A 16,750-nucleotide genomic window follows, 5' to 3' on the forward strand; every position below is an offset into this window, starting at 1 on the left:
CACTCCCCAAGTGAGCACAACGGGCCAATACTATGCCGATCCAAAGCCAGGAGCCTCTTCCGGGTCTGCCACGCGGGTGCAGGTTCCCAAAGCTTTGGGCTGTCCTCGACTGCTTTCCCAGGCCACAGGCAGGGAGCTGGAAGGGAAGTGGGGCTGCTGGGATTAGAACCGGCGCCCATATGGGATCCCGGGCGTGCAAGGCGAGGACCTTTAACCACTTGCGCCACCACGCCGGGCCCTACAAATGTTTGTAAGTGTAATATCCCTGAGCTATCATTTAGTCTCTGAGGTATATTTCAACATCTAAGATCCTGACTTCAATCAAAGTCTCCTTGAAATACTTTTTGCAGATGCAGCTGATGCTGTTTTTCAGCTAATGCACTGCACCTAAAGCTCTAGATATTAAAATCATTTTTCACACGTCTGTTTGCAAATTGAACATCAAAAGTTGTCATTTAAGTATCCTTTAAAAATTGTTAGTTTTTTCATGTTATAAAAAGTGTTGATTAGTGCCTTGACTTCACATAAATGACTCACTAGAAATTTTAAAATAAGATCCCCACAAAATAAAATAGAAATTTTAAACCCTAAAAACACTTCAGCAGTTTTTAGTTCACCCATTATTTTGCAGATGAGGAAAGTGAGGCTCAGAAAATGCAATGACTTAGAACCAGGGTCTATTGTGGTGTCACGTCTGACTTCTCAAAAGTGACTAGGACCAGTAGGACATGTGGAAGAGAGAACTCATATTTGACTTCTTCTCTGAGTCTTGCCTTGAAGTTTGAGAGCCAAGGTGATAGTTAAACCAAGCCCAGCAGCCAGTCTGTGCTCAGCAGCCTATGTGACTTTGCAGGAACTGTACTTGGCTCCTCGTTTCTAAAAACCACAGAGATGATGGAAGGGTCACCCAGTCCCAGAGACCTACACCAAGGAGCTCTTGCAAGAACTCTGGGGAACCTGGGACAATTTTGCAATCTCTAGAGACATTTTCAACTGTCTGAACTTAAGAGCTGTGCTACTTGTGCCTCATGGGTTGAGGCCACAGTGTCACTAACCATCATCCAGCATCATGGCAGACCCTCACAACAAAGAATAAGACAAATGTGTGTAGTACCAAGTTGAGAAACCTTGATCTAGCACAACATTCCCCTCTATCCCTTACGCACATGGACCACTCTTTTTGTTTTTTGTTTCTATGCTCTTTCTTTTTTATTTATTTATTTATTGGAAAGTCAGATATACAGAGAGGAGGAGAGATCTTCTGCCAGATGATTCACTCCCCAAGTGAGCGTAATGGCCGATGCTATGCCGGTCCAAAGCCAGGATCCAGGAACTTCTTCCGGGTCTCCCACACAGGTGCAGGGTCCCAAGGCTTTGGGCCATCCTCACTTGCTTTCCCAGGCCACAAGCAGGGAGCTGGATGGGAAGTGGAGCTGCTAGGATTAGAACCGGCGCCCATATGGGATCCCATGGCATTTAAGGCGAGGACCTTAGCCGCTAGGCCACGATGCCGGGCCCTGGACCACTCTTTTTGTGCTGAGCCAGTCTTACCTGCTCATGGACATGAAAGCCAGAGCCATGAAGCCAGACCAGAGAGAGGGAGTCCAAGTACCTTTTGGGATTTGTAGCTGCTTAGAACATCCCAGAGATGGGAAGCATATTGATATGTAATGGTTTGCTTTTTAAAGTATAATACTATATACTACTTTATTGGAAACAATTAAGAGGAAACTGGTATTATTTAATTCAGTGGTTAAGATGCCCATGTCCCTTCCATGGAGTACCTGAATTTAATTTTGGTTCCCGTCTCCAGCTTCCTGCTAATGCAGACCCTGGGGGGCAGTGGTGGTAGCTTGCATAATTGGGTTTATGCCACCCACATAAGAGGCCTGGATGATTTTGTCAGCTTCTGGCTGTGGTCCCAGCATGATACTGGTCCCAGGAAATGAGAGTCCTCCCTCTACCTTTCCTTTTCCCCTCATCCCAAATAAATGAATGCAATGTAAAACAAAAACAAAAACAAAAAACAAAAAAACTAGCTAGAAGAGACCTAATGTGATAGCCTAATGGCTAAATCCTCACCTGGGCTGCACTGGAATCCTGGACAGGCACCAGTTTGTGTCCTAGCTAATCCATTTCCTATCTAGCTCCCTGCTTGTGGTCTGGTATAGCAGTAGAGGATGGACAAGGCCTTGCGACCATGCACCCATGTTGGAGACCTGGAAGAAGCTCCTGGCTTCAGAGTGGCTCTGCTCCAGCCAATGTGAGCACTTGGGGAGTGAACCAACAGACAGAAAATCTTTCTCACTGTCTCTTTCGCTCAGTAGATCTGCTTTAACAATAAAAATAGATAAATCTTTAAAAACAAAATAACCTAGATGAACATGATATTTTTCTGTTTAATTTTATTCAATTCAAAAATATTTTCCAGATGCCCAGTATGTTCCGGACTTGTATTAGGAGCTAAGTATATGGCGTTGAACAAAAGAAAAGAGAAATAATAAAGGAGGGGAGTTGGTTCTTTGGAAAGAAGTTCACAGCTTCATTTAGTTTTGTTCAAAAGCTAGTTAGGGGCCTGGCGCGGTGGCACAAGTGGTTAAGGTCCTCGCCTCACACCCCCAGAATCCCATATGGGCGCCAGTTCTATCCCGGCAGCCCCGCTTCCCTTGCCCGGGAGAGCAGTCAAGGACGGCCCAAATGCTTTGAGACCCTGCACCCGTGTGGCAGACCCGGAAGAGGCTCCTGGCTTCGGACCGGCATAGCATCAGCCGTTGCGCTTACTTGGGGAGTGAATCATCGGATGGAAGATCTTCCTCTCTGTCTCTCCTCTCTGTATATCTGCCTTTCCAATTAAAAAAAAAAAAAAAAAGCTAGTTAGAAAACACCCATCGAGAAATAAGAGAAAGAAAACCTTTTAAGGAAGTTTCAGTTATTTTAAAACATGTCTCTTTGCCTTTTTGCATTTCAGAACAACAAAGTCAGGCGTTTTGCTTTTGAGCTCAAGATGCAGGACAAAAGTAGCTATCTTTTGGCAGCAGACAGTGAAGTAGAAATGGAAGAATGGATCACGATTCTCAACAAGATTCTCCAGCTCAACTTTGAAGCTGCCATGCAAGAAAAGCGGAATGGAGATTCTCATGAAGGTAGGCACACACACTCTGCAGGTATCTATTTTTGGCAAGTGGATATTAAAAAGAGATCTATGTATTGAGAAAAAATGAGAGTTGCACATGTGCGTGCACACACACACACTCACACACACACCTCTCCTGTCCCTTGGGTTGTTGTCCAAATAAGAGTGATACTTAGGGCCAGACCAGGCCAAAGCTGAAGTGTGGAAGTTAGCTCAGATCCCCTCTGGTCCCACCTCCTTGAGCCGTCACTGTTGCCACCCAGCATCTGCATTGGCAGAAAACTGGAGTCAGACCCAGGTCTGGGAAGTGAACCCAGGTACTTGATGGAATGTGTGCACTTTAACAGGTGTCTTAACCATTAGATTAAACCCCTACCCAGAAAACCTGTGTTGCACAGGTCCATGAGAGGGAGACAGATGTTAACATTCTTTAAAGATATATTTTGTATCTGAAAGTCAGAGTTAGAGAAAAGGGTACAGAGGAGAGAGAGGTTTCCTATCCACGAATTTACCCTACAGATGGCTTCAAAGGCCAGAACTTAGCCAAGGCAAAACCAGGAGCAGAAGCTGCATCCAGGTCTCCAGCATGGGTATCAGGGACCCAAACACTTGGGCTATCCTCTGCTGCTATTCTCAGGACATCAGCAGAGGATAGGAATACAGCAGCTGGGATGCTAACCTGTGCTTCTATGGTTTGGATTTTACCTGATGACATGTTGCTGGTTCCAGATGTGAGCTTTGTTACAAGTCACCTGTCAGTCAAGATCCTGTCATGTTAGAATGTACTGCCCTGACATTTTTAATGGAAATCATGTAATGAATGAACCACAGCTTTGGAAGCAGAGAGCAAGACCAGGATTTGAGTCTCGGCACCACCAGTGTTCAGCCATGTGACCTTGAACAAGCTGTATTTGTTTTCTGAGTCTCGGTTTGCTCACCTGTTAGAATGCATAGAAAGACAAACCTTGCTAATCTGGTGGGAAGAATAAATAAGGAAATGAATCTCAAGTACCTGACATGAAATCTTCACTGACTATTAATTACAGTTATTGCCGTTATCATTGACAATGGCCTTTGGAATTTGTAAGAAAGCATCTGAGTAGGTAATATTGATGCAGTAAAATATATGTCTCTTCTCCACACAGCATGCTGCATCTCAAAGCCATTATGTGATTCCCAACACTGAATCCTCCTAAAATTGTCTAGGACTTTCAAGAACAGTATTTCCTTGTTATCACCAGGGATTTTGACTTATTGACTTGGAATAGATCTGGGCAGGTCCATCTTTTACCAGTTCAAAAGATGTGACTACATGGACTACTTACTGTTCCCAACTTGGAGCAGTTCACCTTTGACCAGGTTCCTGCCGTTCCAGCTAGTCAGTGTTGGATATTTGGCCTCCTTCCTCTTGTCTCCAATAACATATTTTCACTTGTAAGTTTCTCAGGACATCTGTTTTGCCGTTTTAGATGATGACCAAAGCAAATTGGAAGGTTCTGGTTCTGGTGTAGACAGCTACCTGCCTGAACTTGCCAAGGTAACATTATGTAAGATCCTTTGAGCTTCAGTGTCTTCTGTTGAAATCTCTCTCGTTCTTGAGTTTTCCCCAAATGGAATCCAAAGAAATTATTGCAGTTGTGTTGTGATTGCCTTGGTTTTCTGACATCAATGTGAGGTGACATGAAATACACCACTGCTCTGAAACTTCAAGCTGTTTTCCAAAGAGCACTTTACAAATTGTTTGAAGTGCTCCCTGAGCCCCATTGCCATCATGCTATTTCATACTACATCATAACTGTCTTACCCTGTCTGTACCAACAATGTCAGGTACACTTAAATAAGAGACTGATGCAATTATGATTCCTTATGAAGGACTACACTATTGTAGTAAAATGGGAAAAATCTGTTGGGGGGTAGAAGTTTGGAGGGGAATCTCGGTCTATATGAAATTATACCACATAATTCAAACATTCAAAATAAAAGTATGTTAAAAAAAACTGTTCAAGGAATAAACTACACTTCACAGGTAAGTTTTCTGGTGATCACAGATACCTTCTGTGTTCCACAAGTGCTCCCTCTTGTTCCAGTTAAGATACAGTTCTCGTGATGATAGGAATGGTAATCTTGCCATTAAATCGAGGAGCAGTTGCCTGAGTTGTAAAATTGTTCTTGGTTCCCGTGGCATGAAACAAACAGAAAACAAGGCTATGCCCGAGTTTTACAATTATTTAGAAACATAAGTTACTGAAAAGTGCAAACAATAGCAAAGCAATTATATTGCCACCACCAAGATTCATGTATGCTGCTATATTGTCATTTTAGCTTCTATATCAAAACAAGCATCAGTTATATCTGAAGTTCTTTGCAAACACTATCCTGTTTTGCATTCTGCACTTCCATGTATCCCCAACCAGAGACAACTGCTAATTACGGGTATTACTTCTGTTTCATTTTGCAGGCATGCAAATGGATCTCTCCTTCTATATATAGTATTGTTTTGTGAAAATATTCTGCAGGGTAAATCTTGTGGTACAGTAAGCTGAGCTGCTGCCTGGAAGGGCCACATCTTATTTCAGAGTGTCAGTTCACATCCCTGCTCCTGTTTCTGATCTGACGGCCTGTAATGTGCCTGTAAGGCAGTGGATGACGACACAAGTGCTTGAATTCCTTCTGCCCACATAGGGAACCAGGTTGGAGTTCTGGCTCCTGGCCTGGTATGGCCCAGTTATGGCTGTTGTAGCTAGCTGGCTAGGGAAGCAGTGGATATAGGACCTGTGTGTGTGTGTGTGTGTGTTTCTCTCTCTTCCTCTTTCAAACTAACATGTAAATATTTTTTCAAAAAAGTTATATAAATTCTTATATACTATTGTTCTGTATTTCATTTCATAATTCAGCCTTGTTTTTGAAATGTGTTCAAGTTGGGTGGATCTAGTTCATAACTTTCATTGTACTATGTAAACATTTTATTTTAGCTATTCTTTTATTTCAGTTTTTTTCTGTTACAAACAATGCTACAATGAGTATCCTTGTGCTTGTCTTTTCTGCATCTATGAACGATTCTTTTTTAAATGAGAGGAATGCCATTGTCTTCCCTAGTCCTTTTATTCTTACTCTGTTACTGACTTTTCTGTTCTTTTTTTTTTGACAATGCAGTGAAATAGTCGCCCTTCATGCCTGTATCTTAAACACTGTAATAGAAACATGGTTTATCTGTATAGGATTATAAATAGACTAGCATTCAGCATTGACTTTTATTTTAAGACAACATGGCTGTTTTCAGTATAAAGTCTCCCTGTCCAGCTGGGCCTTCAGTGCATTGTTTTTCTTTAGGACTTGACTGTTACCACAGTATCTTTTTTAGCACCTGCCTATTACAGTTAATTTTAGTGCCACACTGTAACCCCCTCCTAGTCTGGGACATTTCAGCTAGTGTGTCTGTGTTGTGGACTTCTGTGCATTGTTTGCATTGAGGTTTGCTTTTGTGTTTTGGGATGTCTGCAGGTTCATAATTTCTGAAAGCAAATTTTTTACCCGTATTTCAGTTTCAGTTTGTTGAAGCAAATAATATATTTGATTTATTCTGGAATTCAGAAAGTAATTTTATGTGCTGAATGAGTGAACAGAATGGCTGCCTGGGAAAAGATTTCTAATTTGAGCCTAATCTGTACTTTTTGCTATGAAAACACTCAGGACTTGTCCGCTCCTTCCTTCTCTAATACACTGGCCAGTATGATATACTATTTCTAGGAAGTTTATCTGTCCATTCATTGATAGAGAGACATAGTAAATTCAAATTAACTGAAGTCATTTTAGTTGGCAATTTTAATTTTTTAAAATGAGGTGCAACTTATATAGAACAAGATGTTCATGCATTAGTTTATAGCATGATGGGGTTCACATTTGCACACAGACTAAGCCACCAACCAGATGAACATGTAACACTCAGAGCAGCCCAGCAGACTGCATTCTACCCACTCCCAGCTGCTCTCCTCATTGTTTTGATCTGCATGACCAAAGATTGGTTGTAACTGTTCTAGACCTTCTTATAAAATACAGTCATGCAGTGTGTACCCTTTAGCTCAGGATTACGTGACCCATATTACAAAAATAATCCAATGCCACAGGATTGGGTAAAAGATATAATATAAAAATTCTCTGCCCTTAATACTGATATCTGTTAAGTATGTGAAGTTATTTTTGAATTACAGATTGTGTAGACACATGTATGTGTATGTTTGTGTGTATATGAGGATGGGGAGACTTACAGAACCACACACACACAGAGGGAGAGCTAATTTTTTCCTTGAATCAAGCTTTAAAAATATAGCAGTGTAAAGGGTTTTCTGTTTTTTTTCTCCAAGCTCTCAAATATTTTTAAAGTATTTCTATTTAAAACGATAACAAAAGACAGAAGGCAGTTTTTCAAAGGGCAGAAGAATAATAAAGAATAAAGATTTATTGCCACTCATCATTATGCATCAAGAATATTGTAAATGGGTGTCTGATGTTTTGCTTTTTAAATAACTAGTTATATTTATTTGAAAAGCAGAAAAATTGAGAGTAGAGGTATCTCCCATCTGCTAGTTGACTCCCCAAATGCTTGCAAGAGCCAGGACTGAACCAGGATCAAATTGGAAGCCTGGAATTTATTCTAGATCTCCCACATGGCAGGGATCCATGTCCTCGAGCCATCACTGCCACCTCCCAGATGCACACATGAGCAGGAAACTGGATTTGGAAATAGAACAAAATTCAAGCCAAACACTCTGAGTGCTATGTAGATGTCCTGTGTTGAACGGACAGAAGTATCTTAGCCACTTGTTCACTCTTCAAATGCCTACCACACCCAGGGCTGGGCCTGGCTGGAGCCAGGAGCCAGACACTCCATCAGGTTCTCCCATATACATGACAGGATCCAAAATACTTGGACCATCATCTATTGCCTAACCAGTGTGTACCTTAGCAGGATACTGGATTAGAAGCAGAGCCAAGACTCAAATCCAGGCACTCTGATATGGGATATGAGCATGCACGAAGAGGCTTAGCTCACTGCCCCAAAAGCCAGCCCCTGGCTGTGCCTTTTAATGGACTCCTCAACAGTGTGCATTGTGAGGGCTCCCGGGTACTACTTGAAGAACTGTACCTGACTCTTGGTCCTTTCACAATCCAGTCCTTTGAGCGAGAGTTTGGTTTGAGTTGCTTACCATCACCCTCCGTTGTATCTTGGATGGGCCATTATTTGTACCTATTGAGAAAGGGAGTGGTAACTGCTCATCTTTTTTATAGAAGTGAATTTCATGGTAACAGAAGGGGATAAGAGTAAGGAGAGGGAAGCTAGAGGCACAAAATGTACAAAGAGGTAGTGTTTAATCACGGCATAAAGAGCAAAAGGGATCCATGCTGGGGAGGGAAGGTGCAAGAGAGACACTGACCAGAGCATGGGGCACGGGTAGGTAAGACGGCAAAGACCCCTTGAACTGCGAGGGAAGGCCACGGCAGCCAGGTGTCATTCCATTGCAGGCTCCTCTTGGGTCTGCTGTTCTTTGCGCCTCACTGAGCCTTCTGTCCAGGCTTCTGTTTCCCTGCACTGGGACAGCCAAACAGGATAGGATTGGCAGGAAGTTATTGTAGTGCAAAAATAACAGCTGTTTCATTCTGGAATGTTATGGTGGGGCTCTTTTCTTACATCCTTAGGTTTTCAGAACACTTTATATGGTCTTGGAGTGTGTGTTTATGCATTCAGTACTGAGTGTCCTCATTGTTTTCAGATTAGGGGAGGCATGGCATTGACTGTAAAACCATCAGTCTTGCATTTTTATTAAGTAGGCTGACTGCAGTTAAAGTTCATTGATTCCTTCCCTAGAAAGTCAAGGGGTAACATGACCAGATTATACAAACCATTGCTAGTTATTTGATAATCTTGTTCTTTTTACATTTATCTTAGGTCACACTGAAATATATTTATCATCTCCTTACATAAAGAGAATATGAAAAGAACATTATATTTTTCTCCACAGCTTTTCTGTTTGGGAGGAGGCGGTGGTGTTGGTACACAAAGAATAGCAGATTGGTCTTATTATGGTCCTCCCCTATGTGCATCTGAAAGAGAAACAGAGTTTCATGTAAACCCAAAATTACTCACATTCTAACTTTGTGACTTCTTTTTATGTCAATGTACTTAGCTTCCCAGATATGTTACAGTTGAACACAGGACAGAATATAGTGACTCAAACTTCATAGTCTCGTTGGGATTGAGTCAGGGGCAAGGGGCAAGCCTAGCAAAGTTGGTCAAACCCGAGTTGTTTTCACAGATACCTTTTCTGATTTTTAAAACCAATTATATAAGTATTTGCTTTCCTGTATCCCAGTTCAGAAAACAGTGTGCATTAGAATACAGAGCAGTTGGCCGGTTGTGGTTGGGGTCAGCTGGCGTTCCACTTCTGGGCCTCCTTACTCTGTAATGCCTTATTCTATCTTTGTGACATAAAGGCTGAGAGATGTACCTGAATAGCTAGATGTCTTGGAAGTAGTGGGGATTAATTATGACAGCCCTTTAAGAAGTATAGAAAGATATTGCTCTGTCTTCCTATTCCAATCCATTCTATTTAAATGACCCAACAATCAGCAGTATTGTTATGGTATCCCATCCTCCAGGTTGAGTCTTGGAGACTTTCTGTCTGCTTACAAATGAGTTTCAGACACACAGTATACCTGAAGGTGGTAGCAATCTTTCTGGAAACTCTTGAATGGTTGGTCAAGGACTACTTCTTAAGACAAAGAAGAAAACATTGTTAAGCTATGTTGCCAGTGGCTGAATTTAGGGTTTACTAAATGGAATGCAACAAAGAAATAGCCTTTGTGTTATAATTCTTTATTTTCTGAGTAAGCATACATTTCTACAGAGAAGGACCTGCTGTTGTTTCTTTTTTATCTCTTCCTCTCCTTTGAACCCAAGATACTCTATGGGCTATGGGGCAGGTTGTTAGTGACAAGCTATTTGAGGAGCCATTTCTTCCTGCTACCATGATAAGGAGTGCCTTAGGTTTTTTTAAGATTTTTTGTTTTATTGGAAAGTCAGATATACATAGGGAAGCAGAGAAAGAGAGAAAGATCTTCTGTCCATTGGTTATCACTCCTAAGCAGCCGCAATGGCCAGAGCTGCACTGATCTGAAGCCAGGAGCAAGGAGCCTCTTTCAGGTCTCCCACATGGTTGCAAGGTCCCAAGGCTTTGGGCTGTCCTTTACTACCCTGCCAGACCACAAGCAGGGAACTGGGTGGGAAGCACGGCTGTTGGGACACAAACTGGCGCCCATAAGGGATCCCAGCGCATGCAAGGCGAGGACTTCAGCCCCTAGGCTTTCTTGTTGGCCCAGTTATTTTAAAAGAAGATCTAGTTTCTCTTACTTTGAGAAGTGCTCAACTGTATAGTTTTTGGGATAATAATTCTTTATTGTTGTGTTTTTTGAGCTCTGGGTGCTTTGGGTTCCTATCTGATTTCTTTTGTGGGTTGTCTTTTTATGTCCATCTCATCAATGTTGGGGCCCCTGGGAGTCTGTCCTTAGACTCACTTTCACACCTCCAGTTCCACCTCTGTGCTGATCTTCTCTTGCTGTCCTCTCTGCTTTGTGGTCAGGTCCTATCCCCCAGGCTTCTGCAGGAAGTTCCAGACTGAAAACCTCATAGGCATGTCCGCACTCCATTGGATGATCATCTTTTCCACAAACTCACTCCTCTTCCTGAATTACCTAAGTTAATGGGTTCATGAATCAGCAGGTTACCCAAGGCAAAAACGGGGCATTTATTATGGACCCTGTTGGTGAGCCTGAGAGGCTTATGAAATAACCCAAGAATAACTTTTAGGCCTCCTTGGCTTGGTCCATTGCATTATCCCTAATCATGTGATGCTTCTGAAATGAAGAACTCATTTTTTATTTCCTTGTCTGAAACAATGCAGAATATTTTAGATTTGTAGTGAAATCCCTAGTCCTTAGCATACAAATTCCAAACTCATTTGTCTTTGCTTTTTCCATTGAGCCCAACCCTTCAGTCGTCATGAATAATGTGGCCATTGCTCAAGTGTGGATTATTCCGCCGCACCTGAACTTTTTCCCTCTAGAATGCCCTTCTCTCCTTTGCTGGCCAAACACTGTCACTCTCAGGGTTGGGCCTTCTCCTGTAAGGACTTTCCTGACTACTGCTCCCTGGTGCAGGTGAAATCACACTGCACATGTGTCTCTCTTGGTCATTCCTGTTATCAGTGTGTGCACTGGTCTTCCCAGCTTGTGTTCGTTCATTGATGTTTGTGTCAGCCCAGCATAGGTACTCAAGGGATATTTATTGGATGATTCAACATTTTGTCCTAGCAGAGCTGCCATAACTTTTTCCATCCCACCATTCAGAACGTAGCTTTCCTTTTGCCCTTATAACTTCAATTTTAGGCTTGACCCAAATCATTCCGTTCTGTGATCTGAGCTCATTTCTATCTTCACTGTCTGTCTCTGTCCATTGTTTTGTTGAGGCCAGAATGCTCCTGGCCTCTCCTTTTCGCTCTCTGAATTTTGCCCCTTCATTCACAGTTGATTCTGTATGATTTGACCTTATGAGGCCTTCTTTTGACAGTTTAACACTTCATTCTTTTTTACTTTCCTTGTAGTATTTTTGAGTCCACAATGGATTGTCAGCTAGGTAAGGGCAGAGAGTAAATCTTAACTCTTCCCCCTCCCAAAGTTTCAAACTGTGTGTTATGTGCCTGTGTGCAGGCCTGTTTATGGACACATAGCTGCCCACTGATCTGTCGGTCTGACTTTTCAAGGTAGAGTAACTTTCAAAGATATTTGAATACCTCTTTTTAAAAAATGGATTGTGTTAAATGTAATTTTTGTTTATTTTGTTACCAGAGTGCCAGAGATGCAGAAATCAAACTGAAAAATGAAAGCAGAGTTAAGCTTTTTTACTTGGATCCAGATACCCAGGTAAAAAAAAGAAGTTAAAAATTTAAAACTAAGCAGGGAGGAGGGAAAAAGTCTTTGATATGTTTATTTGTTTGCTTTATTTTGGATTGACAAATAATATAATAACATGGAAAATTTGAGAATAAATAAAAACAACATGTAATCTTATCACTATTACATAACTATTGTGAAACTTGATAGTGTAATAATCTGTTAAAATTGAGATTTATTCAGATTATTAAAAATTTTAATGCAGCCATGAGTACACAAGAACACATCATTTATCTAGTTGCTATTAGGAGACAGCAAGGAGGATTGTATGTCCAAAGGCACAGTGATACTTCCCAGTACCTGCAGGCCGTACCTGTGTACCCAGGAAACCCAGCCCTTTGTGATGAGGCCCGAACCCAGAAGAGCATTTCCTTGTATATCTTTTTAACCTCTTTGTCTCTCATATGTAGTTACACATATTTTTGGTTAGCTGTCTTAGCACTACATGCTGCTTTGGAATCAATAGAAAACTTTACATGTGTACGTAGTTACTGATAAGGTTTAACTAGTTTCCCTTAATACACATACTGTTTCTCCCCCCCGACAAACTGAGCTGTATGCTCTCTGGCACTGGCTAGCACCTTTGATCTGTGCTGACTAGTAGAAGCTGAACCAGTTACCAGGAAGTAGATAATGACCGCATTCTATTCTCAGGCTAAATGACCCTAACCCCCCGACACACACACACACTTTATTTTGGGAAGGGACTCCACCACTGCATCTTTCACTTACCAGTGTTTTCAGGGAATATCCATGTTGTAGCAGGTGCCAGAATTACCTTTTTTTTTTTTTGGTTGAATAATAAGCCACTGTAGGCGTATGTTTCATTTTATGCATCCATATACATCTATTGTGTGTCCTTACACATCTTAGGTTATTCAGAACCATGATGTTTCAGGTCTCTGTACTCGTTCATTGACCAACATTATGAACCAATTCTTACCAACATTATCAACTATTGGAACTACATGAGCTTATTATAAAATAGGAGCATTATTGTGAGTAAATGAATGTATATAGCTTTTTTCCTAGGTTAGAAAGTTGCCGTTGGATACTTTTAGAATGAGGTTTTTTGACTGGCATCTTAATGCATTTACATCTTTATGTTTTCTTTTAAAGAAACTCGACTTCTCATCAGCTGAGCCAGAAGTGAAGCCATTTGAAGAGAAGTTTGGAAAAAGGATTCTTGTCAAGTGCAATGATTTATCTTTTAATTTGCAGTGCTGTGTGGCTGAAAATGAAGAAGGACCTACTACAAATGTAATCTTCCTTTTTGAAAAATAAGGCTTTGAGCACTCAGAGGTTTCTGATGTGCCACAGCAGTGCAGCCTGGACATGGAATCCTAGTTCCTAGTATCAGAGAGGGGCAGTGTTCGCATCAGGCTTTGGGCGGCTGTTGAGCCTGCTGGGGCAGGTGTTCTGGACGAAGGTTAAGGGTGGTGGGTTCAAGTTCGGTGCTCCAGGAGATGCTTGGGGGGGGGAGGGGCGGGGTTGTCTGTTTTCTTGCAGCTCACATTAAGTAGTGAAGCACATGAGGTAAAATTATGCTTTTGTGTTTCCTGCAATGTTTTTAATCCAATTCTCAATTTGACAAAGTACAAGACCCTCTTGAGTCAGTTATGTCAGTCAGGAATAGGTCTCACTAGCATTTTTTCCTCTTCCCGTAGTGAAACAGCTGCATTGTTTATTTTGTTCAGGTAGAGCCTTTCTTTGTGACTCTGTCGCTGTTTGACATAAAATACAACCGAAAGATTTCTTCTGATTTCCATGTGGATCTGAACCATTTCTCCGTGCGACAGATGTTGGCCCCCTCGTCCCCAGTTCTAGTCAATGGTGGGCATAGTCCCCCCGCCCATCAGGACACCTTTCATGAGGCCTCCATGCAGTATCCGAAGCAGGTAAGGTGTAGGAAGCCTGTGATTGCACTGCCATGTTTATTATGCACATCAACAATGCCAAATGTAGCCATGTTATGCACAAGTGGAGTGAACGTTGGCCGTGGATTGTAATGATAGTAAATGGAATTAGACGGTAAATGCAAGTGGGGAGAAAGTTGTGGGGTTTTTTTGTTTGTTTTGTGCCAGTTGTCTACACTTTTGTCTTCGCTGCTTTCTCCACGGACTTTCAGAGCAGACAACGCTGACCAGTTTAGCTCTGCATGTTTCTTATGAGCTGCAGTGTTTCACTGGCCTTTACTGCTCTAATGTTCATGGGATATGTTTAACGTAGCCATAAATTGAATTTGGCTTATGGAAGAAAATTATTTCTGCCCTAGGGAATATTTTCTGTCACGTGTCCTCATCCGGATATATTTCTAGTAGCGAGAATTGAAAAAGTCCTTCAGGGAAGCATCACACACTGCGCTGAACCGTACATGAGAAGCTCGGACTCCTCTAAGGTATGAGTGACTTCTAGGCTTTGCAGAGGCAACCAGTCTGAAAATGCCGGAATCAAAACTAAGCTTGATTTATAATCTCAAAGACGTAAAATATGTGTAGTGATGTGTTTAACTTTATGCCTGATTTTTAAAATGTTTTGCATTTATTATTTCTTTGCAAGGCAAAGAGACATACAGAGATCTTGTATCTGCTAGCTCATTTCCCCACATGTCTACAACAGCCAGGGCTGTTTAGGCTGAATCTCCCACTTGGTTGACAGAGACCCAAGTACTCAAAGCATCACCTGCTGCCTGCCAAGGGGTGCATTAGCAGGAAGCTGGACTCTGGTGTGGAGGAAACCCAGGCCTGGACTGAAACCCAGGCCTTAGTGGGACATGGGGGTGTCCCTGCAACACCAAATACTTGCCCCATGTCTGATTTTTAATGAAAAGTTGGCCTCTGTGTAAGTAAAATACTACATTGGCTAGTCTATTTTGACATTCTAAAATAATTTGTAAAAAAAATGACTTGCTTAATAATTTTCTGTCTAAGCAGTAGCTTTTTTGGTTGATAAATACGGAGTAAAGTTTGGTCTCTGGAGAGAAGCTGTTTTATTTAATTTTTTCCAACCAAGGGATATCATTCAGTTTGCCTATGATTGGTCCTTTGGTTCTCGAGTTACATGTTGGTCTGTTTGTGTTTCCATAAGAGATTGAGGCTGGGGAATGCGATTGGCCCAGGCAGTCTGGACAATAGTGTCAGTGCTTCAGGTCCACTTGAGTTTTGTTAGAGTAGGCAGGATTATGATGGCGTGACCTTAGGTAGAGAGGGAAACATGTTTGCTATATTTCAAGCCACTATTCATTTAGGGGTCGTGCCCAGGACATACTATAAAGTTATTGAAAACTAGACACTATCTAGTTCAGAGCCCCCTTTCGTATTTCAGATCTAAAGCATGGCAAAGGTTTTATTTTCTGATCGGTGTCCCACAGCTGGAGTACCCCAAAAACACCTAATTGTCACTCTGTAGCAGCTTGTGTCACCTAATAACAACCCATGGAGTGCTGTTGTCCTTTATCGGTTTTATAATACTTTTTTTAGTTTTATTTTGACCTATTTAGTGGGTCTTCTGAGAGATGCCTTAGGGTCAGATGGCTTAGAGGTACTTCAACAGGGACACCCAAGAGACTCACTCTAACTATACTGATCTGGAGCTTGCTTCCTCTTCTCTGTTGCTCTCCATACATCACAGGGGTATCCCCCAAGTTTAGGTTCTGCTGAGTGAGAAGTCCCAGATGCTATATACCTTACAAACTAGGATGCTTTGGACAAATCATGTCACTTCTCTGGACCCCTGTGCCTGTGAAAAATAAAGAATGCTGTTACTTCCTGTGCCTGCCTTCCTCACAGGGATATGTTGGAATGAAGCAGACAGTCCACAAGGCAGGGCCATGGACACCATAAATCACGGAAAGCATAGAAGATGTTGTAATTTATTACAGCTCCAGTCACAAAAAATCCCATTAACCCAGACACTTTGCTTCAAACCCTAAGCCTTTTTGATTGATAAATGCTGAGTAAAGTTTGGTCTTTGGAGAGGAGCTGTTTTATTTATTTTTTTTCCAACCAAGTCTGTAAAACCTTGGAGGAGAAACCCTTTTAACTCTTTTATGTTTTGACTAATAATGAGCAGAGGCCTTAGATAAGATCTGCTCTGAGGCCCGGACACCATCAGTGTCATTTCTGTCCACCACATGCACAGTTTGGAGTCTGGTAGCTAATCCTGCACTAAACCACTCTGCATAGTGACCAGGGTCCACAGCATCTGTAGAAGTCTGTGTTTTTCCCTCACTGTGGGACGTAAAGCTCCTCTGTGTGTGTTCTTCATGTATTCATTTTCCTGCCACACCCAGAGCATGAAATGAAAGCAGGGATAAAGGCACGATCATCTTACAGCAACAGAGATATTTTTTGCAAAGATGTTACAATGAGATTTTTTTCTGTCCAATTTGTCTCTTGTTTTCTCAGTAATCTAGAACTTCATGTGAAGTACAATTTTCACTTTGGAGGAAATTTTTATGGTATGTCTGTAGGTATTTACTGTGAAGAGTCTTTTAAAAGTAAAGGGGAAAAAAAAAACCAGTTGAGAAAAACATGATTGTCATTCTTTCACAAACATTCTGTTATATTTTATACCATTGGTAAGTTAGAACTGAGCCATTCTTTGCTACAGGGA

At 41.7% G+C, this 16,750-nt stretch overlaps 1 protein-coding gene across 14 annotated transcripts in view; it reads left to right on the forward strand.

Moving 5' to 3' along the window:
* The window catches only part of DOCK9 (dedicator of cytokinesis 9), a 279,755-nt gene that overhangs the window by 163,328 nt on the left and 99,677 nt on the right, over window positions 1-16,750 (forward strand). For all 14 annotated transcript variants that reach the window (XM_040991194.1, XM_040991186.1, XM_040991184.1 and 11 more), the window contains exons 8-13: window positions 2,969-3,143; window positions 4,603-4,670; window positions 12,032-12,106; window positions 13,256-13,396; window positions 13,834-14,034; window positions 14,412-14,534. In XM_040991194.1, the coding sequence (XP_040847128.1) occupies window positions 2,969-3,143; window positions 4,603-4,670; window positions 12,032-12,106; window positions 13,256-13,396; window positions 13,834-14,034; window positions 14,412-14,534 (783 nt within the window). The remainder of the gene's footprint in view (window positions 1-2,968; window positions 3,144-4,602; window positions 4,671-12,031; window positions 12,107-13,255; window positions 13,397-13,833; window positions 14,035-14,411; window positions 14,535-16,750) is intronic.

Source organism: Ochotona curzoniae, unplaced genomic scaffold (assembly GCF_017591425.1).
Source record: "Ochotona curzoniae isolate NIBS_2020 unplaced genomic scaffold, NIBS_Ocur_1.0 contig_64, whole genome shotgun sequence".
In the NCBI taxonomy this organism is placed as follows: domain Eukaryota; kingdom Metazoa; phylum Chordata; class Mammalia; order Lagomorpha; family Ochotonidae; genus Ochotona; species Ochotona curzoniae.